Source organism: Chionomys nivalis, chromosome 3 (genome assembly GCF_950005125.1).
Source record: "Chionomys nivalis chromosome 3, mChiNiv1.1, whole genome shotgun sequence".
Classification (NCBI taxonomy): domain Eukaryota; kingdom Metazoa; phylum Chordata; class Mammalia; order Rodentia; family Cricetidae; genus Chionomys; species Chionomys nivalis.
Window position 1 is genome coordinate 13,395,800 of NC_080088.1, and position 27,768 is coordinate 13,423,567.

The 27,768-nt window shown below is 41.5% G+C and overlaps 1 protein-coding gene across 6 annotated transcripts in view; it reads left to right on the plus strand.

Moving 5' to 3' along the window:
• Window positions 1-27,768, plus strand: part of App (amyloid beta precursor protein) — a 229,404-nt gene that overhangs the window by 86,788 nt on the left and 114,848 nt on the right. For all 6 annotated transcript variants that reach the window (XM_057765553.1, XM_057765554.1, XM_057765555.1 and 3 more), the window contains exons 4-5: window positions 9,812-9,924; window positions 12,123-12,316. In XM_057765553.1, coding sequence (XP_057621536.1) covers window positions 9,812-9,924; window positions 12,123-12,316 — 307 coding nt within the window. The remainder of the gene's footprint in view (window positions 1-9,811; window positions 9,925-12,122; window positions 12,317-27,768) is intronic.

Below are 27,768 nucleotides of genomic sequence, written 5' to 3' on the forward strand. Positions count from 1 at the left end.
GCTTTGAGAATTGCCTTTGCAATGACTACACATTGAAAAGCCAATATAGGCTGTACCAGGATAAATAAAGTATGTTACTAAAGTCATTTTAATGTATATACATCCTTACATATGTATGTGTATATATTACAGAAACTATGTATTGCTCTTTTAAATGTGGCTGAGACCACACATGTGGCCTACTTTATATTTCTGTTGGACCAGGATGCATAGACTTTTGGTGCGTCACTGCCAGTAGTATGCCTCGTTTCCTGTACCCTCTATGGACACAGCTCCAGGGCAGCTTGGCATTCAGTGGGGCTCAGGGATATTCACTATTCCCTTAAAGTTGCATCAGATTATGCTAAGTTTCAATTTTTATTCTCATTCCTCTTTGAACTCCTCTGACCAGTAAGCATTTTTTATAGTATCACTCTTACTATAGATTGAGCATTCTTATCATAAAATCTGAATTACAAAAGGTTTCGTAATTGGAAAGTTCTTAAATGCCCCTGTTTTGTCATAAAAAGAAAATCCCACACTGTGAAAAATTGTTTCATGCAAAAAAATTATGAAAGGTTTTGTGGAACGGTCAGCATGGTGTCGTCTATAAACCCAGATCTTTGGAGGTAGATATAGGAGGGGTAAGCATTCAAGGACAGCTGGGGGCTATATAGCAAGATACTGGGGGAAAAAAAGTTGCATGAAATTAACGGTAGACCATGTGTATAATGTATATTTGAAATATAAATGTATTTTATATTTGAGTCTCATTCACAAGATAATATCGTAAATTTGAATAAATTCCAAAATCCAAAATTGAAAAAAACATTTTTGAGAAGAGAAACATGAGTTTTTATATAAAACTCACCAGATCCCTCTGTGTTGTCTACAAATCTAGAAACTTCTTTTATTTTTAATTATGTGGATATGTGCATGTGTGATAGAGATACCTATGGAGTTTAACAGAATGCACCGGATACCCTGGAGCAGAAGTTATAGATGGTTGTGAGCCACTCAACCTAGGTATTGGGAACTAAATTTGATCCTCTGCAAGAATAATGTGTTCTCTTAACCACTGAGTCATAGCTCCAGCCCCTTGAACTTTTGTAATTCAAAAATTTAAAATTAGGCACTGGCAAGATGGCTCAGTAGGTAAAAACACTTGCTATGCCAGCCTGAGTTCAGTCTCCAGAACCTTCGGTGGGGAAGACAACCAAGGACTCAAAGCCGCCCTTTGACCTTACACGTGCTCCTCAACACACAAAGATTTGATATAGCAGAGGTGCATGCTTCGGTTTTTTTTTTTTTTTTTTTTTTTTTTTGGTTTTTCGAGGTAGGGTTTCTCTGTGGCTTTGGAGCCTGTCCTGGAACTAGCTCTGTAGACCAGGCTGGTCTCGAACTCACAGGGATCCGCCTGCCTCTGCCTCCCAAGTGCTGGGATTAAAGGCGTGCGCCACCATCGCCCAGCCATGCTTCGTTTTTAAACAAAAGTTGATATTATTACTCCTAACAAAAGACCCATGATTGACAAAATCAAGAATGTGTCTAATGGTTAATGCTGTTCAAACAATAATAATGATAAAAAGGCTGCAGAAATACCACATATGAGTAGCTTAAGTTACTCAAGTTTCTTGGTAAGGAAACTCGGTACTGGGAAATAATCTTTTGGCTGAAAGTTTGGGTCCATCATTGAGCCTCATCAGGCACGGGAATCCTCATTTGTGAAAGGGAATTGAATTCTGGGACCAATCAGCTTAACTTCCTAAGACGAAGTTAAATTTGGACAGCAAAGATTATCTTTTATTGTTCACAAATATAAAATTTTTTTAAATTCTTGGAATCTTTTTAAAGACTCTAAATAGTGCATGCTACGTACATATAAATTACTTTGCTAAGAAAACTAGCCAAGTTCTGTAAGTTAGGTGTCAGAAGAATGCATTGTAGCATCTACTCTTTCCAGCCGTAGTAATTCCATACACGCTTTTTGAAGGTCTATAACATTAATGAGGTTGCAAATGACTTTGAACTTTTTTCATATCTGACTTTTTTTTAGTTTTGATGTGATATTACTAACTGAAATCCACTCTTTGTTTACATTTGACTTGCTCTTGTCCAGTGTTCCTTTTCTGTCCTAGAATCCCATCCAGGAAAGCATTTCTCACTTATATAGCATCTCCCTTAGCACCCTCTTCGCTGTCAGTCTCTCTACAATGTTGATAGTTTGGCCAACTATAATTGGGAGGATGTCTTTACTCTGGAAGTTTCTCTTGCCTAGATGGAAGAGCACAGAAATAAAGAATCTTGTACATCATAAAAGAGCACATGTTACTTCCTGGTACATCACTTTTGATGTAGCCACTTGACTGAGATAGTGAATCCGGATTCACCCACAGGATTGGGTCCCCCTTTGAGGACAGTGCTCTATTAAAGAAAGTCATTACACACAGCCTGTGATTATGATGGAGAACTGGCACTACTTTTCCTCAGATAGACTTTATATATGTAAACTATCTGCAGTTCTTCTGCGTAGGAGATTGTCTTTTTCCCGTTTTTTCGTCAGTTAGGCTTATGAATGTACCTATTATATGTTGATATGTAATTCTGTCCAACTGTGTGTGTATGTATCTCACATTTAAGTTTTGTATTATGTATGTGTGCTCAAATCCTCCAAAATCTAGCTGTTGGGAGTTGGCTCCCATGCTCATTTGATATACTTTACCTTTAAAAGCTTTGTGATTATGACAAGATGCTGCTTATGTTTTTGCCCAGCTCTTAGAATCAACCATTTCCCCAGAGTCCTATTTCTTTTATAAGAGAATAATATAAAAATCCAGTACCTAGCTTTTATGTACTCATTGCTATAGACATGTCTGCTTCGGTGTCAATACAGTAAAGAAATCCACTTGGGCCTCTTCGCTCTTGTATTATATATTCTTATAGATATTTCTGTAGCTCTCTGTATTTCTGTTAGTCGACGTAGGAGCTCACTCTGGTGATCCAAATCTACTCTGCTACCAAGTGGGCCATGTTCTACCCCCTGCTCTTGTCTGTAAACTCTCACCCCGCTGTGAGATTCTGGCTTCCATCTTCCTTACTTCAGAAGGCTCTGATAACAGTATCAGAATTGCAGTACCTTTGTGGACCATTTTAAAAACCACAAAACTGTTAGCCAATTTTGTACATTAAATTTTTTAAATGTCTTTTTTTTTATTATTTCTAAACCAGTATTGTTAATAGAGAGGTAGAAATATTCTCCTTCTCTTGAACACTCATCTTACCATTTGTGTTCACAGGTGAGTGTATGTTTGCGTGTGCTGTGCTTATGAGGTTCAACTCTATCCACTTGACTAGGTTTGAAAGATCTAAATGAAACTTTCAGTGTTCACTTTTGTGTTTAGCCTATCTTGAACCCTCCACTTAGTTTGTGCCATCTGCTAGGAGTTCTCTAAAGAAACCCATCTGCCAGCTATTATTGTCATAGTTGCAGTGACATGTTGCTTGACAGCATTGCAGAGCTGTGTAATTTACTCACATGTTCTTCTTGAGAACCCAGAAGTGACCCACAGTATGAAACAAAACTCCAACACGTGCAGAGTTGGTGGAGAAGCATTTTGGCCACTTGCGAAAGTGTCCTAACCATCCAAATGCCTCCCAGAACATTTGTTTCCCAGCCTGTTGTCAGCATGCAAATGTTATAGGCTGTCGGTACATCTAAAGTGGTAAAACAGCAAAAGTTTTCCAAGTAAATATGAGTAAACATCGTTTTGATGTATGCATATGTAGGAGAGTAAGTTAAAGAGTACCTGAGTCTGGATTGGTTCTTGGTTTATTCTGAGCATAAACTTGCCGTGAAGAGTTGAGTCTGGAGTGTACTGAAGCATCTTGGGTGGGGAGAGGTGTTTGAAGATACCTGGACTTCCTGTTAGGACCACTGTGCTCTCCTCTGGGACTCTGTTTGATTCTGTTGCCTGGTACTGTTATTTATCATATCATAAGTGATATTCAAGTGTGCAACAGCATATCTTCATCTGTGAGGCTGCTGCAGGATAGTGATAATATGATAAATGCAGCTTCCCTTGCCTGCATTTGGTACATGAGTCTCAGTAAGCGGTAAGGAGCCTGTTGCTGTTTTTATCACAACAGCTACTACTAATACGAGACATGGTTAGCACATGGTTACTGGGGGAAGGGCATTAGTAGTCCATGGAGCACCTTTGCTCTGGATAGTGGGTTAAATGCTTCATGAAAATGAGATCATTGCTTTCTCCCAGCTCTGCTCTTTCCTGCACGTGTGACCTGGTTGCTTACAGGTTTTCTCTTGCTTCCTTTTCCCAGAAAACTAAAAATGTGACTGTTGTAGCTGCCTCTTTTGCAAGACTCTGAAGCCAATGGGAGAAGCTGCACTGACATCCTGAGGGATGTTCCGGGATGTCACTCAGACTTACTGAGACTCTCATCTCACCTCGCTGATGAGATGGGCTCATACACATGAGAGGGGGGCTTTGTTGTTTTCAGTTACCCCACCGCCACCCCCCCCCCTTTAAGATAATCTCCAGCCTTTGAGAGAAGGACAGAGGCTACCTGTCCTGCAGAAATCCATTGGCCTTCAGACCTTTTGGGTTTTTTCATTTCTGTGATTCTGGTCATTTAGCCTACTCTTCAAAATTCATACAAGTTTGTTTGCATGCAGGCATGTTTGTCTGTGTGTCCGTGCACATGTACATATGTAGAGATCAGGGGACAACCTTGGCTGTCATTTCTCAGATGCTCGCCATCTTTCTTTCTGGAATAGGGCTTCTCATGGTTGGAGTTCTCTAAGCAGGCTAGGTTTGCTGGCCAGCAAGCCCCAAGGATCTCTACACCCCTCCCCCATCACTGGGATTACAAGTACATGCTGCAATACCCAGCTCCTTCTTCAAAATGGATCCTAGAGATCAAACTCATAAACTTGTCCTTGACCGAGGTATCATTCCAGCTAAAAGTTTGGTTTTTTTTTTTTTTTCTAGATCTTTGTGCTCCAGAGAATCGATTTATGACAGCTTTCCCTCTGAAATCAGTTTCTTCAAAAAACCATTCTGACCCTCAAAAATGGCCTCAGTTTAAAGAACTTTTACTCCGTCATCTCGCACAGTTTCCCCTCTTGTTTTTCCCTGTGGAGTGAGCTGGGGGGGTCTCCCCAGGTTTCTGGTAATGGCTGATTGTCTTCGTAGTGCTGTCTCATTCCTGGAATCATGTGCTTTTGTAAAGGCACAGCATAATAGCTGGACATGCATTTTTGCTTTTGAACCTCACAGGACTGGAGAGTCTGCTTCTCACCCATTTAACATCCCGTCCCACCTTTTCCTTCCTCAAAAAATTCTACATTCTTCTGTGTCAGGGTGCCTTTGTGCTTAGTTGAAACACTTTCAGATTCCCTTACTGCTTAATTTAGGCAGCTAATAGTGAAGAAAAACAAACAAACATGCTCTCTGTTGGTGGGGGTCTGTCTGGAGGAAGGGTCTTTCTTCCTAGTAACGTATCCCTAGTAACGTTGGGAAGCTTCATGACAGGAAACCTCCGCTCCTTGGCCCATTCAGGAGCATGGGCCTGAGGTCATAATTCCATGAATCATCTGTCTCGTGACCACAGAGCATGAGAAAGCTGTCTAACAGTGGCAGTCCAGAAAGGTCTGAACCTCGTGGTGTCATCCAGTCCCTCTCTGTCCAAGCCACTGTCCAACATGTTCCAAAGCAGACTGCACTCCCAGCCAGTTTATTTGGCCTTTTAGATCATTTTAGCCTCGTTTTTGTTTTTATTGCCAGATTAGCCATAGTGCAGATCATAATATTTAAGTATTTCACAGACGTAGAATAAATCATTTTTTAAAAATAAAAGCCAAGGAAAATTAGCCAGATAAACCACTGTGACCAGAGTTTAAATGAGTCAAAATGTCTCTCGGAGAATGGAGAACAGGGACACCTGAATTTTCAGCTCAATTCTACGGCCTGTTGGCTCTGTGAGTGAGCCACTTGACTGGACTTCTTCCCACCGATCTGCAAAATGAGGTAATTTAGGCTAGACATTTGTTCTCACAGACCACCAAAGAGCCAGCGGGCAGAAGCTGCAGGGTCCCTATTGAATTTGGCATCTTTGCTTGCTTGCCAAGACTTCAGCCAAGCAGCCAAGTCCACATTTTATTTACTTAAAAAAAACCAAAAAACAAAAAAAAAAAACCCTCTCTCCACTGAAATTTCCATGTGTGTTTGAAATATGAAATTTTAATTTTTTCCACATAAAAAGTTTGTGTGGCTACCGATGAACATGGCCAGTGTATACTGACGAGTTTTCCATTTAGAGTAAATGGTGCATAGTTTCCTAGAAAATATGTAGACATGAGCACAACCTCTCATGATTCTTTATTTCTTTTGAGCATTGGCCTCCTTCCTATTAAGAAATATTTGCTGTTGAAGGATGAATCCACATAACCAGGGTTATTACTATATATGGACGACCCATGTTATGTTTATAGATTAAAAATCAATAAGCTTTAATTTTTCATATATCTCTAAGTTCACATCAAAATAGATTTCCCATAAAACTAAATTCTGTCCCAGCATAGATTTCTTTTTAATTAATTCCTAATAAGTTTGCATAAAGACTTCAGTCTTCTCAATTCTTTCCTAAACTCTTGTTTTTTATGATTTATTTTCGTTTTTAATTATGTGTGTGTGTGTGTGTGTGTGTGTATGTCCCAGTGTGAATACCTACCTGCACATGAACGCAGATAGCCACAGAGGTTAGAGATGTTAGATCATACTGGGGCTGGAGTTGCAACGTGGGCCCTTTTGGATCCGAACTCAGTATCAGTGTATCCTCTTAGCTGCCAAGCCATCTCTCCAGTCTCCCTCAAACTTTGGGAGAGATTTTTCTAATTTAACCTTTTCACCTTTCTGATGAGTAGCATTCTAATATGCTTTTCCAACCCTCAGAGGAAGATAAGAAGTGCTGCCCATGGCTAAATTTCATTTTAATGATAGGGCAAAATGAGCTTTCCCTTTTGCCCTTTGTCCTGACGAGGGCTTCTTAAGTAACTAATATTATTCCTTTGCTAAAGCAATTTCCTTTAGCTATAGGCAATATCTGCAGCTTATAGTCATCTTTGCAATATGAAGTAAAATATTTGCAAATTAAAGATTCCAGTATCCTTTTAAAATAGAATGAACAGTTGTTGGACTATAATTAATGCCGCGACTGCCCTGTGGACAGGCACTGCGTGTTACTGAAGTAAGGATCCTTCAGTGACGAGTTCAGCATTGTAATCTAGCCCTGGACAGGTGCAAACAGATTAATTTGATTTGGTTGCTTGGCACCAATGTTTCGTTTTGTGCCCACGAACTCATTTAGGCCATGATCTAGAGCATCCTGCATTTGTTTCTTTATCCTCTCACAAATGGATTCAATATTAGTAATCTTAGGCTGACCCCTTTCCAATAATTACTTATGAAACAGAAAAACGTGACTTGTGACCCATGCTAACTTAGGAGAATGGACCGGTAGTCACATCTGGCCTTCTGTAGCCTTGTCTTGAAAGGCCTCAATCATTAGGGGTTCTTCCTCGCAGCCAGGATTAGTTACTTGACCTTGGATGCCCTGACTAGTTCACCCTGGGAAGGTGTGCTCATTTAAGAAAAGACTGTCCTTATTTGAATTCTCTTACTCTTCTGAGTTTGATTTGTTTATTACTGTTGTTATTTGTTTTATTTTTATATCACTCTACATAAATGAGTGCATCGCTGTCTCTTTCCTTGTAGTTTGTATCTGTTTAACTCTGGAACTAAAAGGCAACCTCCTGAGGTGCATATTGCCTTGGGCAGGTTACTTGGCAGAGGTTTCTCACGTAGAAAGTGGGTTTATGGGAGATGACATCATAGCTCTGTGGAGTGAGATGCATGATTGATGCAATTGCCTTTTTTCCTTTTTTCTTTTGTTCTGGCAGGAAGTTTTGAAGTCCCCTTTACCATTCACCCATCCATCCATCCATCCTCCCACCCACTCATCCATTCATCCATCCATCCAATCTTCCCCCACCCATCCATCCACCCACCTGCCCATCCATCCACCCATCTGCCCATCCACTCATCCTTCCACCCACCCACCCATCCATCCACTCACCCATACACCCGTCCATCCACTCACCCACACATCCCATCCATCCACTCACCCATCCATCCATCCATCCATCCATCCATCCATCCATCCATCCATCCAGTATGAGCATGTTTGCCCGAACTGCATCAGGGATAGGGATGTAATAGTAGTGTGATGCTCAATGTTACTCATCAACTTGACAGAATCTAGAATCACCTGTGAGTCTGGCCTCTGAGCATACCTGTGATTGATTATCTTGACTATGTTAACTGGGGTGGAACAACTCATCCACGGTGGGAGGCACCTTTCCCTGGCCAGGATTCTGAACTGCCTAAGTGGAAAGGGGGAGCTGAGAAGCAGGTTGCATTCATCACCTTTGCTTCCTGATTGTGAATATAAAGGAACAGAAGTTTCAGGCTCCTACTGCCTTTATTTCCCCACCATGATGGGCTGCACCCTTGAGCCATGAGCCGGAATAAGCCCTTTCTCCCTTAGGTTGTTTGTCAGAGTATTTTATTACAGCAGAAGAACTCAGAGAGTAAGTAGATATTGTCCATACTTTGAGAAACTTCTTTTCATTCCTGAATGGCATACTTTGCTCGCCCATCTAGATTCATCTTTAATGTTATTTCTACCTGAACACCTTTTCTAGTGCACCCACTTTGGTTCTTTCACTATGATGGCCCAGTATTTGATTCATTTTAGTACAGTTTTTAACTTCTTCATCTTCAGCAGACATTCATTATTGGTCGTGTGCTAATTTTGTTCTTTTTTTTTTAATATTTATTTATTTATTTATTTATTTATTTATTATGTATACAACATTCTGTCTGTGTGTATGCCTTCAGGCCAGAAGAGGGCACTAGACCCCATTACAGATGGTTGTGAGCCACCATGTGGTTGCTGGGAATTGAACTCAGGACCTTTGGAAGAGCAGGCAATGCTCTTAACCTCTGAGCCATCTCTCCAGCCCCTAATTTTGTTCTTAATACCATAATGATACCACAGTGAATACAATCAAGAGAAATTAGTTCCTCAGCTTATGTGTTATTTCCCACTGTCCGTCTTTCAACTTCATGAGTACGGGAGTATATGAGGGACATTATGTAACACTTCTAGATGATCTGCAGTGCCAGTCAGACCCAGGAACATTTCACGTGAAATAGAAAGTTCAAAGGAAACAGATTCGAGAATTTAAATGAATTGATATAAACACATATATCATACCCATGTATGTATACATTGCTTGGGGCTTAACATTTAAAAGTGCTATGGTCTCTAATAGTTGGAAAGCAGTTGAGAGTTTTCAGAATGCAGGAATAGATAAATACTGTTGAAATTGGAACTTTCCGTTGTTGTTTTTTACTCCTTGCGACGGTGAATGTTCGTGATTAGTTATACACATTTTATATGAAGGAAGAAACTGATATTAATTAAAGGAGATGGTACTAGGAATAAGTAGGGGATTTGTAGCCATCAAATTCATATGTGTAGGGAGCTTATGGACAGCAAGGTCCTGTTGGCAAGGAAGTTGGTTGTTAAAGAGACTGACTCGCAGTTCTAAATGTCTTGAGGTCTGGGTGGGAGCATTTTAGGCACTGAACGTTGGGTAAGTCTATGACCTCTGTCTGGCCTTTGTGGCTCCGTGGTGAGGTCAGTAGGTGCACACAGAGTGACACGGAGTGACTCTTCTCTCTTTCAGTTGGTGAATTTGTGAGCGACGCTCTTCTGGTTCCCGACAAGTGCAAGTTCCTACACCAGGAGCGGATGGACGTTTGTGAGACCCATCTACACTGGCACACCGTCGCCAAAGAGGTACTCCCCCGTGAATGCCTTCCTATAGAGAGATCTTGGGGGCATACAAACACCTTTTAGGAGCTGTTCAAGGCAGCGAGTTCTCTATAGCAGCTACATTCAAGTAACTAAAGTGTTTTAAAAATCGAGTTTACTCTCTAGAGTAGTTTTGTTTGTAAGGCCACGAAAAGGAACTCCGAAGAGCTGCTGTGTCCCTTGTGCCTGCACATAGTTGGCCCTTCTATCCCTAAACAGTTCTAGTGATCAAAACAAGGGCCAGTTAGTTATGTTTGGGCCACATCTTACAAATGAACATAAAATTGTCATCTTCAGTAGGTATAACTTTAAGATGGGCATCGTTTTCCATTTATTTTCTGCTGCTTTGTTGTTTTTCCATGTGGTTTCCATAATTTAACTGGCTATTGGTGACTTCAGTGGTAGAACAAAGAAGCTGCATGTCCACCACCACCTCAAAGTTCACATTTTAAAGTTATATCCTCCAGGTTTGTCTCCACCAAGCTACCTTGCCACCTTCCTCTCTACAGTAGAAGACTCTGAGGCAACATGCTTAGCCCATTGCTAACTCCTGCTTTTGGCTAAATTGATGAAAGATTAAAGGCAATAGAAAGCACCTTATGGAATTACCACCTCAAAACTGTACTTCCTTTTAGTATAATTATGTTTTTCCCCTAGGTGGTTGTGTCAGGGTCAGGACAGTGGTGTGAGTTGTTCTAGAACTAGGGTCAGTTTTTTTGCATCCCTCTTTCTTCCTAGGAAGTCTGGACATTTTATCTTGCCATGGCTGCAGGGAGTGCTGCCACTGGCCCAGAGGAGTCAGAGACCAGCAGTGTGCTAGCTAGCTGCCCTACAGTTAACAGGGCAGGCTCCACCCCACAACCCTTCTTTTCTTTTTCTCTACCAGGGATTGAATCCAGTGTCTTGTGCATGCTGAGCTGTAATCCCTCTTTGAGCTGTCTCCTAGTCCTTGTTTCTACTTCCTATTTTGTCATACAAAGTAGAGTCTTGGCCTCGAACTCACACTATAGTTCAACCAAGCTTTGAACTTGCCACAAGCCTTCCAAGTAGCCAGAATTACCGGTCTGTACCACCAGGTCTGGCTCCCCAAAAAATTATTTGGTCCAGAATGTCAAATCTGTTGAGCTTTAAGAATGAAAGAAACAATAAAAAGATTTTACATTATTTTTGCCTTTCAGTGTGTTCTGACTCACCATAAAACAAACTTTCTTTGCATAAAAATGATTTTGAAAGTTGAAGAGCCAACTGAGCTTAAAGCAGACCACTTAATTTGAAATCCAGCTTCCCAATTGATAACCTTCCTTTGCATTTTTTCTGAGTTTTCAAAGGAAAAATGCTTTGTTACTAAGAAACAACAAACTGTTGGCCCCTGTGAGGTTAAAACACAATTTACAATATTTTACTCTTTCCCTAAGCATGATGAATTATTAATCTTTCTCTGTCACTGGGGGATAGTTTCTCAGTTTTCTCTTAGCGTAGATTTGTGCAAAATCCCAGAGAATCAAAAAGATACCGAGGAGGAAATCCCTCGGTGTTGTGAGTTCTGATGTCTTCGTGGCTGTGGAGGACACTTGCTTGTGGGACCTGGGAAATGAGCCCAGACACAGATTATCCAGACTAAGGTGGAGCTGAGTGGAAGAAATCTGCATTTGGGGTGGAGGTGGGAATGGGCAGGAGATGGAGAAGACACCTTCAGCTCCTGCAAAGGCATCCTAGCCCAAGGCCCCTGCCGTGTTCTGGATCAGTTCTCGTCAGCCTTTATTTTGTAAACATCAAAATCATTTTATGATATATTTATTTTATGTACATGAGTGTTTTATATGCATCAGGTATGTGCCTGGTGCCCAGAGGCGACAGAGTCAGTAGAGGCTATTAGATCTCTTGTGCCTGGAGGTAAGGATGGTTGTGAGCCATGGTGTGGGTTCTGGGGATCGAACAGGGCTCCACTGCAAGAGCAACAAGCCTAACCACTGAGCCACCTCTTCAGCCCAAATCAAGACGACAATATAAAGATAGAGCACCAAGCAGCGCATGCTGGAGACCAGGTTGGAAATGAATCCAGACAGCAGGTCGCCCTTGTCTTGTGAATATGTCCGAATATGTCTGGACGTGCTGATGGTCACGGCTGGGGCTGCGGCGTGCGCATCTCTGAGCCCTCACTGTCTCCTCCTCCCCTTTGTTAGACGTGCAGCGAGAAGAGCACCAACTTGCATGACTATGGCATGCTGCTGCCCTGCGGCATCGACAAGTTCCGAGGCGTGGAGTTTGTGTGCTGCCCGTTGGCTGAGGAAAGCGACAACGTCGACTCTGCTGACGCAGAGGAAGACGACTCTGACGTCTGGTGGGGTGGAGCAGACACAGACTACACAGATGGCGGGTAAGGTGGCTTTTGTCTGGCTGTCAAGAGAGGCTGAACCATCTCCTGTTACAGTCTTTGGATACTGTGAATGCATCTTTCTGTTTCATGCTAAAAAAGATCCCTTCTCACGCCTGCTGTATTCGCTACTAGCAGAAAAATCTACCCCTGAAGTGATACTGTGATTTTTGCGCCATATTTGATGTTAGTGTTATTGATGAATTATCATGAAGTAATTTAATTGCTATATTTTACTGTCAAGCGTACTGATCAAACCCCACTAACAGCCACTCGCTGGGAGTTCTACCAGGAAGTTCGTAGGTAGGACATCAGAGCTATGATTTTTGGGCTCTCAGTTGGATATACTTTTAAGCACTCCTCCAGGGCTTTTTTCAGTCATGTGTATGTGATGTTTCTAACATTTACTAATATGAAAGAACTCACATACACCAAGAATCCTGTCGTCTTTTCTATTAGTAAGATGAGGCTTCATTTTAGTGCCGGTGCCCGAGTTTGTCAGAACTTGTGTGTCTGTGTTACAGTCCCTGTGTTTCCTCTTTTCACTTACCTCCATCCGTCTATTTCTGAGACAGGGTAGCGACTACACTGAGAGCTGTGTAACTCTGACTGGCCTAGACTTGCTATGTAGAATAAGTTGGCCTAGAACTCACAGAGATCTGCCTCCTGAGAGTTGAAATTAAAGGCTTTCACTACTACACCTGGCACTGAAAAAAATTACATTTGATTTATATTTTCATAGAGCCAAGGAAACTGAAAATAGATTTTTCAGATACTTCTTAGTGATAAGAACACTATGTACAAGTGTTGAACAGATTCTAATTGGTGTTACTAATAAAACCCAGAGTCAGATACAGAGATTAACACTAAAGATCAGAGAAGCAGAGTGGCCAGCCACTAGAGAGTTCTTTTTACTGTACTAATGCTCAGACCAAAGGCTAGATCCTGTCCTCATACTGTATCTCCCAAATACATCTGTCTCCACCAAACCTTGGACTGCATTGAACTTCTATCTCCTTCTGCCTTATTTTCCTCTCTCTGCCCAGCCATATCACTGTCTCCACCTCCCTAGTGCCGGGATTAAAGGCGTGTGATCCCAAGTGCTGACATCACCTTTGTGTGAACTCTGTTTCCCTTTTAGACACATTCAATCTTGTGCAGCCCAGGGTGGCCTTGAACTAACAAAGACCCATCTGCTTCTGTCTCCTTAGTCCTGGGATTAAAGGTGTGTGCCACCACTCCCCAGCCTCTAGTGGCTTAACACTGCACTCTGATCTTCAGACAAGCTTTATTTGTTAAAACACAAACAAAATATCACTATATATAAGCTTTCTGTTTCCTAGGCAAGAAGTCTTAGGGAAGCAGAATTTGCTTCTAAGATATTTTGCCATTGAGAGTTAGTGGTTCTCCATGATAGATGCCCCCCTCATACCTCTGTTCCATGTGTCACAGGTGGAATGGGCATGGGTTCACCTTAATTATCTCTTTTTCTAGAAATAAGGTGGCCTAGTTCTCACTCATGAGCCCATTCCTGTCCTTTGTCAGCCACATCTAGATATGAAAATTTCAGAGGCTTTTGGAACAAATCCTGTCCCTAGGTCTCTGGCCACAGTCAGCATTCAAAAAGGAAACCGACTGTGGACTGAGAGAATATGTAGCATGGCATTGAAACCTGGAAACTTCCATCACTGGAGTTAAAAGTCTAAGATACTAGATATGTATTTGTAAAAATGTTGGTGATCTGGTATTGATGTCACAGGCCTCTCTCTCTCTCTCTCTCTCTCTCTCTCTCTCTCTCTCTCTCTCTCTCTCTCTCTCTCTCTCTCTTCCTCCCTCCCTCTCTCGCTCCCTCCCTCATCCCCCGTGTTAGTGTGTGTGTGTGTGTTTAAGTACAGACTAGAGGTCAATATTGGACGTATTCCTCCAATATCCTCCACCTTAATTTTAGGCTTGGATACTGGGGAACCAAACTTGGGCTCTCATGCGTGTGTGGCAAGTGCTTCACCCCAGCCCCAAGGGGTACTTTTAAATTTTAAAATGATTATTTTTACTTTTTACTTTCTTGAGAGCTACCAGCCTTTGCCAAGCTTCTTCCCCATGTAAGACATTTTTATGTATCTTGTAAATCCTCTTTTTTATTGGATCTGGTTTTCCATGAGCCTTGATCTTTGCATCCTTCACCTTTTCTGACACCGTGGCAGCCATCCCTGGTGATATTGTAGGAAGCCGCTGAATCTTGCTGCTGGAAATTAATCCAGCCAGATGGCTTTGCATTCTGACCCAAGTCTCATGTTTATTCGTTATGGTCACTGAGCAACTGTACCTTCTTGATATCCATCTCTGGTTCTATGACTCCTTTCTATTCTCACAGCAAACATCAAACTATGAGATGTTTGTTTTTCTCCTTTGAATGTACTGTTTGAATCCTATTCTAGACTCCTGGAAAAGTCATACAGTATGTTATCCAGACAAGAGAGAGCACTCAGACCTCAGTCATCACCTGAAGGAGACAGACACACTGGGTCACATGGTCACCCTGTCATCACCATCCACTTGAAACGCTAGCTGTCTCCTCCCTAGTCATCATTATTTGTGTTCTCTTTCATGTCTCTACCTCCCTCATCCCTTAGAGACAATGCATCCTTAGTGTTTCCAACTATTACTGTGATCTTACATCTGAAATACTCTCCAGCAGCAAGTTCCAATCCATTGTCCTCCCTTCTTCCCTCCTTTCCTCTCTCCCTCCCTCCCTCCCTCTCTTCCTCCCTCCCTCCCTCTCTTGCTCCCTCCCTCCCTTCCTTCCTTCCCCCCCACCCTGGTCTTCCTAATCAGAACAGATTGAGCAGATAACCATTTATATATACCCCATACATCCTAGTCTTACTAATAACTTCACATTTTGTAAACATACTTTGGTCAATCCTCAAGACCAGGGAAGACTATAATTCTTCTTGTAATTGCTTCTCAGTTTCCCAAGCTATCAAGTTGTGTAACTGTAGTCATTTCCATTTCTTATTCATGCTGTAACATCAGCTGAGACCTTCATGTTTCTAGCAGATATACCTATTTCCCCCAATTTGGAGCCAGATCATCTTCCACATGACAGTCCATCCAAGCCAACCCCACCCACCTTGGTTCCTAACATCACCTTTCTTCCTGTACCGTTGACACTTTCATAGCAAACCACTGCAGATTTCTACAACAAGGTACCTGGTTTTGGTTGACACTGGGTATGTGTTAATTAAGCAGATGAGTAAGTCCCCACTGCTGCCTAAATATCTCCAGTACCTTCTCCTAGCCTTGTCTCTGTCTTTGCCCTTTTTTTATCGTGCCCCCACCCTTCCCTCTTCTGCCTATTTAGTCTCGCTGGCTCCACTTCCTTTACCAATAAACCTGCTATTTCTTGAACCATGATTTTTGATTCAGTTCCTCCTTTCAACCGTAGTCTATTGGGAACACAGCAATGACTAGCAACTTGGTGCTGCACGACACTTCTGGACTGGCCAGTTGTTTTTCCATTTCATGTTATTGGGTCTTTGTTATCATAATTGGAGAGAGTTCATGAATGATGAGATAATTCTTTCAATGCCCAAATACATACGAAAATATAAGATTAAGATCCACCATGTGTGTTGTGGATGTCTGAAATGTTGCAGTGGGCTTGTATGATCGCTACAAAATAAAACTATTTTTCTCAATTTTATTTTTCTCCAAGAAAGAGTAAAAGTCTGAGGTGCTATTTCTTATTACAGTTAGTTAGAACTGTTCAGAAAGAAACTCAGAAGCTAAAATGTCCCCAGATGGGACTCCAAGTGTTAACAACCCACCCTACTTCCTGGGAGCCTGTATTTATGTGACTTGGCATGTGGAAACACCTGGCGTAATTTTGTACACATTAGATACTCAGCAAATATTTGAGTAGAAGTGGAGTGGCCTTGACATCAAATACATACACAGTTGTAGTCATAATAGTCAAAGGTCAGCCTATATACTCAAGCTAATTGGTTAAAAAACCAAATGAGGAGCATCATTTTAGATAAGCAATAATTACAAGAAACTGCTTCAGAAATCTCTAAAGCTAGAAATGGTATTGGAAGAATTATGAGACCAAAGACAAATAAATGGTTTCTCAGTGACCTTTAATGTGGTGCCTACACAAATATCTTATTACTTCAGAAAGTGAGATAAAATTGTAGTTACAAATGAAAAAAAAAAACTACTCTCCTAGGCCCTTGGATAAAAGTCAATCTGTGTTTGTTTTGTGTTATGTTTTTGGCAATACCGATCATTGTACCTAAGGCCTCATACTTGGCAAAGAATGCATTACCCTTTATCACTAAAATACAACGTTTGCCCTTTTTGCTGTTACGTGTTTCTAATTTCCTTTTGAGACAGAGTCTCCCTTTGTAGTTTGGGTAAGCCTTCAGCTTTCTGTCCTCTTGCATCAGCTTCTGGGTCACCTAAAATTATAGGGATGTGCCATCATACTGGCCCCTAATGTCTGTTCTCAGACTTTTTCATTTGAATCAGTCAGTCCTTTTTGCCTCTAATTGCCAAGTTGAAACTCTTTAAGAAGAAAGAGAAGGAGGAGGAGAAGAAAGGAAGGAAGGAAGACAGACAGACAGACAAGCACACAGAAAAAAAGAAAAAATAAATGAATAAGAAAGGAAAGAAAGAAAGAAAGAAAGAAAGAAAGAAAGAAAGAAAGAAAGAAAGAAAGAAAGAAACCTGAGACAAAAATCTCATATGACTACCAGGTGTTAGCAAGCATTCTATCTGTGATTTAAGAAACGAATAAACAGTTAAAAGCAGTAACTCCCAACAGGAAATGATTTCCCCTCAAGGGGCCTTTGGAAATACTGACAGTCATTTTTTGTTGTCACAGGTGATGAGAGTGAGTTAGGAATGTCACTTTCAACAGTGTGAGCTAGAGATGAGGATGATGCTAAACATTCCATGGTCTATAAGACAGCCCTATGATAACGTGGACTGTGCTGGTGTTACAAAATCCCGGTTGGGGGGCTGAAGAGATGCTCAAAGGCTAAGAGCACTGGTTGCTCTTGCAGAGGGCCTAGGTTTAGTACACAGCACCCACATGCTGGCAAACAACCATCTGTCACTCCAGTTTCAGGGGATCTCCTACCCTCTTCTTGCCTCCATGAGCACTACATGCACCTGCTGCACGGACATACATGCAAGCAAAACACCCGTATACACAAAATAAAGATATATAGCTCTAAATTTTAAGGAAGCAGTTTTACCGCATGTCATGGTTCATGCCTATAGTGCCAGCACTTGGGAGGCAAAGACAGAATCAGTTTCACTATGATCCCTGTACAACAAGAACCTCTCAGAGGATTAACAACCACATAGTTTATAGACAGTATAGTTCAAAAATACATGGTTTGGAATTTTTGAAAAATTTCTACCCAATCAAGCAGGAAATGTCATCACTTCTGTCTTCAGCAAGGATACTGAAACATTCCCAGCCTTATAAGACACCCAGCTATCCTAAGAATTTATGTCTTCTTCTGTTGTCTGAGTTTTCTGTCCTACCCAGTTCCCACAGCCATTAAGTCCCAAAGAAATCACACAGAGGTTTACATTAGTTATAAACTAATTGACCCATTAGCTCAAGCTTCTTATTAACTCTTATAACTTATATTAGCCCATTATTCTTGTCTATGCTAGTCACATGACTTACTACCTTATTCAGTGAGGCAGTCACATCTTGCTTCTTCTGTGGCTGGGTAACAACTGCAGACTAGGACTTCCTTCTTCCCAGAATTCTCCTGTTCTCATTGACCCACCTCTACTTCCTGTCTGGTTGTCCTGCCTATACTTCCTGCCTGGCTAATGGCCAATCAGCATTTATTTAAAATATAATTGACAGAATACAAACCATTTGTCTCACACCATTCTTCAGGTCACCACTTTCTGTCTTTAAAATTAAATGAGAGAGAAAGAGAGATGGGTTAGTTTTATTTGGCCATACATCTTCTCCCTCGTATCAATGGAGTTAAAATTCTTAAAATAATCTTGCTCGATTTCTACTTGGCATTTTAAGAAAATGCTACTGAACGCTCAAGGGAGAAGAAAATACTAGCGATGTTAGATGGACACCAAGTAAATCACACAAAAGATAAATTAAAGCCTTAAATCTCCGTCAGTGGATGAGTCAAGAAAAAATGGACTTGAAGAAACAGCACGTGGCTTTGAGAAGCAACTGTCACAGGGCTGGCTTGGCAGCTTCAAGCGTTGCTGGACTGTCTGGCTCTTGTTGAATAAAGAAGCTAATTTGAAAATGATGAATAGGAGAATAGCTAAGACTTGTGCTTCTCCCTTGAGGACACTGGCTGCCACTACCAAGGTCTTATTAGAAATGCTGACATTCTGTATTTAATAGACTTGAACCGCATAGACATCAAGAAGAAAAACAAATTGCTTTAATAGCCCTAAGCAGATTACAGCCACAAGGCCAAGCCAGTGGGTTTGTTTTGGTTTCTGGGCAGGTGATGGCAGAAAAGAGCGCCTTTGCTGGGCTTGACTTGGCTGCTGCTATCTGAGGTGCCTCTGGCAGGGGACTGGGCTTCCTGATAGGAAATCATCAAATGACACCCACCACATAGCTGTAAGTGTTATTTGAAGGACTGGGTTATTCATGGATGGAGATTTTTTAAGACAGTGAGCCATGCTCAGATAATCAGGCAAGAGTAAGAGTATACAGATCCTTATTATTTTGGCTGGATTCAAGGTACTAGCACCTATAAGTACTAATCTCTCTCTCTCTCTCTCTCTCTCTCTCTCTCTCTCTCTCTCTCTCTCTCTCTCTTTCAAGACATCATTTTTTTGTGTAGACTTAGCTGTCTGTAGATCAGGCTCCTCAAACTCACAAATCCTGCCTGAGTGCTGGCACAAAAGGTGCTCATCTCTACTGCCCAACTACTAATTTCTTGTTGAAATTTTGGCATCAAGTTTCAATAATGTCCTCTTTATTCTAAAACCCCTTGTTCATATGGAATTTATCACTGTATCATGTAAAAGTCATTTTTAAAATTTGTCTTACATATTAAATTGTCATGTCCAAAGATGTTTGTCATCATAGAACTATGTGGCATAAGCTAGTTCCGATAACCTTCCCTAAGGAACTCAGCAAAGTGTAAACCCGTGGTTTTCTGTGTAAGGAAGTCAGTCATTAAGAAAATAACCTAAGTAGGTTTGAAACCATATCCTATCTCTCACCACGTTTATGAAGTAACATTTCCTGTGGACCAGGATTTAAATGTGAAATTAAAGACGATGAATTTTCCCTGTTAGCTGAAGCCAGGACTTGTGTGAGTTCAAGTAGCTGAGGACAGAGAACTCCAGTTAGCAAGCAAAATGGTCTTCTTCTCACAGTAGAAGACTCTTAGACAGGGACCCACAAGTAGTCCAGTTGTAGAGAATAGGAGACTGGAGTGTGCAGCCCTAAATGACCTCTGTGTCACAGGCACAGGGATCATCACAGAAAGTGTAAGAGCTCAAGGTTGCAAATGGCTATTACCAAAAAAATTTTAAAGTGGGTTTAGTTTTGTTTGATTATGATAGCTGCAGCCGTGAGCCCATACCAGCTATGATGACAAGCACAAGACCTGCGTAAGACCAAGCCAGTCAAAACTCTAATGTGGCCAGTGAAGGGGCTCAGCAATCCTCACCCCTAGTTGAGGAACTATTGGCAGTTGATGGCTTCATGGGGAGGATGTGTCAGATCTCTTCAGGGGTGTTGTCAAGGGTAGGCTGCCCATGAACCAGCGGTTGGTCCTATGCCTAGGCACATACCAGCAGCACCACACCAATAGACTGCCTGGTTAATCTATAAATAATGAGTACATGAAATTGGGAGGTAGCTGTGGAGCTGGGGAGACACGAGAGGAGGTGAAGGGGTGAGATGGGATGAATGTCACCAAACAGTGTAGTAAACGTGGATGAAATTCTCAAAGATTAAATTAAAAAATACATTTCAAAAACCACACTTGAACCCTGACTTGTCCAGTTGAGCCTGTTTACTCTGACACGGGAAATGTTAGAAAACATGCATCACGGTGTTTGCTTTTTGCTCTCCTGACTAATGAAGGAACCCATATATAATGTTCAGGCTGGATGTAGAAGAGCGGCAAAGCACTGTGGGGCTGGGAATGTCCTAGTCAGAGCTATCAACCAACCCCACCTCAGGCTGTCACATACAAAAGCAACCTTTTTAGGCCTCGGTGCCAGTGTCCCACCTCTGCTACGTAATCATGGTTATTATAGCATGATCTCTTTTCAGTTGAATCATATAATACAGCTATTATAACTGATAGTGATCGATAAAGACATTTTAGGCCTTTTTTTATTACATGGGCTTGAGAACATTTTAAAGTAGCTGTTGGGAGTAAGCAAGTAATGGTATCCTTGGTTATATGCCTATTTTATGTTTTAAATGTGCAAAAAGTAGTAGAATATATGATTCCTGATGACTGGAAATTAATCTGTTAGTGTGTAGTTGACACTGATTCTCTCAGATATTTTAAATAGAGACTTGATGACTGTTGAAACTTTCAGTTGCCACATTTCAAAACCTTTCGTTTTAGATCTCAGTTATGCCTTTCAGAAATATAAAAGAATTATAAGTAAGAGAAGATTAAGCTTTTAATCTTCTGCCCCCTGAAATATGCTGTTCATTTGCTTCCCATTGTATAACTTTTGATATGCTAAGCAGCCTCCAGCAGAATTTTATAGCTACTGTTATCGGAAAAACTGGAACCAAGGAGTCGTACAAATAGCAGAAGTGGTAATGGAGTGCTTTGACTTTATAAAAATGTGTCTACAAGGTATTCCAGGACAGCGGCATCTCACTGACATGGCATTTCTAGACACTTAGCCCCCCAGACTCCAGCCTCATGCAAAGCCCATGCAGGTGCTGGAACTCCCTTAGCAACACAGAACATAGAGCTTGTGTAACAGGGTAGGTAGCCTTCTAACTTCCTTTCAACTGTATCTTTTCTAAGCAATGCCATGGGAAATTGACTATATGAGCATCTCAAATACACATTCATGACATCTGTGGGCTTCAATTTGACCCCTAAATTGAATGTTTTTGCTCTGTCATCAGCATGAGTGACAGGTTTTTCTCAGACTCTTTATTTTTCTATTAAGAACCAGTACCTGCACAGACAGGCCCGGACATGTGTGGACTCAGGAACGCAAACATTCGTAGCAGCTTCTCATCACAGACCACCTGAAGCTTGAAAGACAGTTGAAATCCTCTATTTCTTAGAAATCCCTTTCCATGTGTGACTTTACCCTCCTTATCATTTCCGGCCTGCTTTTCTTGTACACTCTTTACTCAAGACTTTGGGGTCTTTCTGTTTATTGGCTTATAGCTATGACCACCACTGTTTGTTTTAAATTGTCCATTGAGTTTCGGTTCCCTGTTCACCTTTTTTAGGTTACTGTAAATTTTCTTTTCTTTTCTATCTCTTTCTTTCTTGTCTTAACTTTGAATATCAGTTAAGTCCAATTGTTCAAGACTTAACTCTCCAGCCCAGGCTACCTGATTATTTTATACATCAGTGAACTCTAATTTGTACAGGTGATGCTCTTGGCAGCCCTACTTCCCACTAAGGAAACTTCTTGAAGTTACATTTTGGGGTCTCTGCAATGTTCCTTCTGCAAATTCTGCCACGTTTACCTTCACCTACTCTGTCCATCCTTTCCAATACAATCTGAGTACCTTAAAAATAAAGTACCTTTAAAAATAAACAAAACTGTAGTACCCTTCTGTAATGTCCTCTGCCATTAAGTTTCTCCTACACATTCATCCTTTCCACCGCACAAATTCGAAGCTTATATCCTCTACGGAACAGCAGCAGTGTGAAGCATACGTGTACGTAAGCCTGACAGAACTCTCCAAGGTGCACTGGTAGCTTTCCAGCATACTAAGAAACTGACATGCAGGGAGAATACATTGAAGCCTTGCTTGGAGTGATGAAGGCGACGGTAAAGGATACCAGTCATAGGGCTTCATAGAACCTATGATTTTGTGTGTGTGTGTGCCTGTTGTGTGTATGCAGGTGTGTGTATATGTGTGTGGAAGCTGGAGAACATTCTCTGCTCTCTACCTTGTTTTTCATCTCCCACTGGCTTAGAGCTCTCCAGTAAGCTGGGCTGCACAGTCAGTGAGCCCCAGAGATCCCTTTTTTGTTTGTTTTTATTGAGCTTTGCATTTTTCCTCTGCTCCCTTCCCTTTCTTCCCCCTCCCTTTCTTCCCTCTCCCATGATCCTCATGCTCTCAATTTACTCAGGAGATCTTGGTTTTTTTCTGCTTGCCATGTAGATTAGACCCATGTATGTCTCTCTTAGGGTCCTCTTTGTTGTCTAAGTTCCCAGAGATCCTCTTATCCGAGCCTTCCCACTCTGGGATTACAAGTCTGGACCACCATTCTCAGTATACATGAGTGAGTGCATGCATGCATACATACGTACATACATATATACAAACAAACATACATAAAAAAGAGCTCTCCAGTGGCTTGGCTGCTTTGCTTTTCTGATCTTCATCTTGAACCCCAATATCTGTTTCTGGGCTTTTATTATTCATGCTCCACATGTTTGTATATTATGGGGGGGGGCAGAGATGTGTCTGTTCCAGGCTGCAAGAGCTTTCTAAACTGGCTCCCGTGATACTGAGTCAGTAGGGTGTGGAGAAGCTCAGGTTCTTACGTTTGTAAGGCAGCCCCTTTACTGACTGCTATTCCCCAGCACACTGGTCTGTGTTCTTTCCATGTTTTCACATTGACCAGCCCCTTCACCCAGCTATCACCCCAGGCTTCTCCACACCCTACTGACTCAGTATCACGGGAGCCAGTTTAGAAAGCTCTTGCAGCCTGGGACAGACACATCTCCCTGCCCTTAATACCCTTCCCCTCACCCAGGAGCATGGATAGTTTATTTTTGTCTTGGATATCAGCTCCTTTTATGAAACCAATCAACCCCTTTAGAAGAAGCCATTTTGACTATTTCAGTCTTGGCATCCTGTCGTCTGTCCTGACATTAACCTCGTGTTTTGGCGTTTGATTTGCTCCTTGTGTCTTTCTCTTCCAATGGAATGTGCACTGCGGGGAGGGGGAGCTTGCTCTCCTTGTCCCTTTGGGGACCTCATATCTGGCCGAAGTTCTAACAAATACTATCCACCTATACTCTTATTGTCTCCATTACCTATGGTGTTGGCTTCCATGAGCTAAAACCATTAGCTAGAAATTTCTAAAAATAAGCTTCATAGACTCTTCAGCTGCATGCTGTTTTGAGTAGCATGGTGACATTTTGTGCCATCTGCTCCTCTCTGCTCAGGACACGGTCCACATTGTGTATGTTACCTGCCTGTTTGTAGCCGTCTCAGCTAACGCATTGAAAGCTCTGATATTAGAGTGGTTTTTTTTTTAAGTATTTCGCTTAATAATGGTTGTAAAGGATAGACCTGGTGCTGACAGCTTTGTTTTACTTTGTTTTGTTTGAGTCAAGAGAAGCCATAAAACATCAGCTCACGTCATCACAAAAAGTACTGTAGAATAGCATACTGAGAGAAAGGGACCAGATTCAGTCACTTTTATTATAAGGCACTCTTCTAATTGCTTTATTGTAGTTATTGTTAATTTCTTGCTCTGTCTGATTTATAGAAGTAAGCTTTACAATAGGCATGTATGAAGGGGGTTAACATCTCACAATCCGTATGGAGTTCAGCACTGTCTACAGTCCCAGGTACTCTCTGGGGGGCCTCGAGACATCTCCTCACACACAGTACTGTTTAAAATCGTGTTCCCAATTAAACTCTTGAGTAAAATTTAGATAACAACATCTCGGAATTTCTCTCCTAGATCCCTCATTGGTGTCAGTAACAACATCTCGGAATTTCTCTCCTAGATCCCTCATTGGTGTCAGTCTTGAAATACACGTGTGGGGTGATCAGGGAAGGAAGCAAGAGCTGTAGGGTTGGACATCGGAAAGCTAGTTTGTTTCTGCTCTAGTTTGTGCCCTGTTAATAATGCACAAAGTGAATGGCCACCTGGTCCATTATCTATGGTGTTTCAGGAATTGTAACACTGACTTTTTTTTTAATTTTAATTTTTATTATTTTTTGGTACAGGGCTGTTTATTTAAGGGTCATAAGAAGGTGATTTCTTATAGACTTTGGTTCAAATTTCTGGCCCTTCATTCCTAGCAGTTAGTTGGATTTCTTCCAACAGAAACTCTCAGCCTCTCAAATCCATCATGATCAAAGCTGAGCCCATTAACTTCAGCTTCTTACCACCCGTTCTTCCTGCTACATCCTGTTGCCATTAGTAACCATCTCTACCCCATGTCTCCATCTTGAAGCATCAGATTTGTCTTCCCACTGTCCCCCTCCATCCAGATGGCCACCAGTTCTGTTATTTTCTGGAACCTCTCCGCCTCCTTGGCTGTGCTTCCCCGGAGCTTTCTCGACATGGCACGTGACACTCAGTCACCTGCCTGGCCTCCATGCTTCTGCCAGCTCATGTGTGTAGATGTATGACCAGCCTTCCACACTTTCACTTTTGTTTGTTAGGAGCTGCATCCTTGTGGATTCACATCCAGAGTCTTCAGCCTTTAAAACAGAGTTTTCCCTAGGACAGCCGCCGCCTGCCTTCTGTTCTCTGGTAATGCTCGTTCCTGCTCTCCATCATACGGAGCTGTTGGCAGTTTCCGCAGGCCCCGCATCTGTTAACCTTTGTCTGCTGTGCCCTTTGCCGTGTGTTCTTCCCTGTAGCCTCCCCCTTATTCACTGCTTCCCAGTTTATTATGAGATGTTCTTCCGTCTTCCTTGCCCAGACCTTGTCTGTCTCATGTACACACACACACACACACACACACACACACACACACACACACACACATACACCCTATTAATACAACATTTACGACACTGTTTTATACATGCTTACTTGTCCATCTCTGTAGGACTCTGACACTGTGGTCAACAATTATAAACCTGCTAAATATAGTACCCTCCTCATGCTGTATTAGATTTTCTTTCTGTATTGATAAACCTCAAGACAAACATTACATATGTGAAACACAAATGATACCTTTATTTGTACTATTTTCAAGATCTAATAACATTAAAAGTAAAAGTAATTGTGTCCTCAATAAACTTAAGCTATAGCCTCAATAGTAAAGGGTATAGTGCTTAGCTCTTCCTGCTCAGTTTCTCTTTAGGGCATCCCTGAAAGTCATTAGCATTATCATTTAATTGCAAAAATGCACAGACTGAGAACCAATAGGTATGCCCAGATCTCTAATTTTGCAAGTCTGTGCATATAGATTAACAATGTTTGATTTATACATTACGCAGTAAGGGTGAACAATAATTGATAATAAAATAGAACCATTATATCAAGTTGCAACAATAAAAGCAATTCAAATTGTATAAATTACTTCTCTTAGGAACTTTTCATTAAATATTTTAAGGCCATGGCTAACCAAGAGTAATTGAAGCCATGTCTAATCGAGGGTTTCTGGGTAAATAGTGTCATATTCCTTTGTGAAAACACAAAGCATTCATGAAAGCAGCTGTTGTCAGGGATTTAGCCTAAATCTCAATACGTGGCCACACTGAACACGTCGCCCTTGGCCCTCTATTTGCTGGATTGTTTAAGGAATGCTAGTGTCCAGTGTTCTGACTCAGTTTTTCAGACACTTCTTAAGAAGATGCTTGTCAGGGCAAGAAACTGGGTTTGTTGGCAAAGGAAAAGCAATTGCAATAGAAAAGCGATTTTCACATCTAGAACACGCTCTCCTCAGTATTCTGTCGACCCAAGGCTTTCATGCTACTCATTCATTTTATCTTCAGTATATATACAATTTGAAATACTCCTTTACTCACTGCAAGCCCTCGGAGCCGAAACGCAGTGGAGTGTGTGGTTGGTAAACCCCGCAGAGCCCTGCCGTCGCATTTCCCCTTACTTTTCTGGGGATGAGCCAAGCCGACACATCTGTTCCTCTCTGAGAGGCTGGCTGGAGAGCGTAGGTGTGACAGATACTATAGGTGTTTACACTTTACTGTGAAAGGGGGCACAGGTCCCTATGGTCACTGCCCCCGTAAAACCATTGTGGTTTTCATAGAAACAAGCAGCTTTCCTTTCTCCTTCCCAAGCTCTTCCCAAAGAGATTTCCCTAATTTCTTTCATTAAGACAATCCTGGAAGGTTTAGTAATTATTTAGCTCACAGTCGCCTGCAGCTTTATATTCTTTCTCCCGTGTGTAGACAGCAGTTGAGGGGACTGGGCACATTTTCTGAAATGCCTGTTTCATAGGGTATTCTCCAGCTGCCTATATTCAATACTTTTCTCATGGCTGGGACCAAATACCTGAGAACCAGGATGGGCTGTCACCCTAAAGTTTGCCCTGAAGGACCCACTTCCTAAAGGCTTCACAGTTTCCCAAAACAGCTCTACCACCTTCTGGGAACCAAGCATTCAAATGCATGAGTTTATGGGGGACACTTCGCACTCAGACCGCAGCACCACTTTGAAAAGTCCAAACGCTCACCCCCAGTGCTCACCCCAGTGTGTTCCAGATAGCTTTCCTGATTCTGTTTTCCCCTTTACACTAAGCGTCTTGTAATGAGACAGTATGCTGTCTTTTCTTTGGTTCCTTAGTCTTTCTTTACATCTATAGGATGTACGTACCAGCAAAGCAGAGAAATTCTCTGGTTTGTTTCTTGCAGTCTCCCCAGAGAGTGGAGGATACCCTGACATCCCGTATGAAATCCATTGACCCACTGGTAGAGATCACATGTTCCCTACTCTCCAAGGCCTATCCACAGTCACCTGTCCTGACCAATACCAAGGTCTTTAGGAATTTTCTCACTCAAGGTTTTCTGGCACAGCCTCTGATGAACTAGCATTTTGTTTTTTCACATCAAGAATTTAAAGTGAGTCTAGGACTTTTTATCACCTCAGGTGCGTCTCCTTAATCCTACATGGCTCATAAAGCTGTCCAGACAATACATTTTTTTAAAAATATATGACTTGTCTTGCTTCCAAGATAGTCTCGGAAAAAAAATACTTTAGCCTTTTACTGTAATTTTCATCCAGATTTAGAAGCCTTGCCAAAATATCATTCTACCATGCTTTTTATGATAGTGAACTGTTTTAAAGAAAAGTTCAGTCGAGAGCATACTAAATATATCAGCACATCTCTAAACCCACTTCTCTACAGAACCCTCTGACACCATCTCACCCACAAAAGGAATAGAGAATTTTCAGTACCATCAGGTACCAAGTTTATAAATTTGTCTGACTCCTCAAACCATCTTTTATGGTTTATTTTTCTATAATACATCCTACCAAAAATCACTTTTTTTTCCGAAATTACTTTATTATTTTGTGGTGCTATTTTTGCCTGCGTGTATGCCTGTG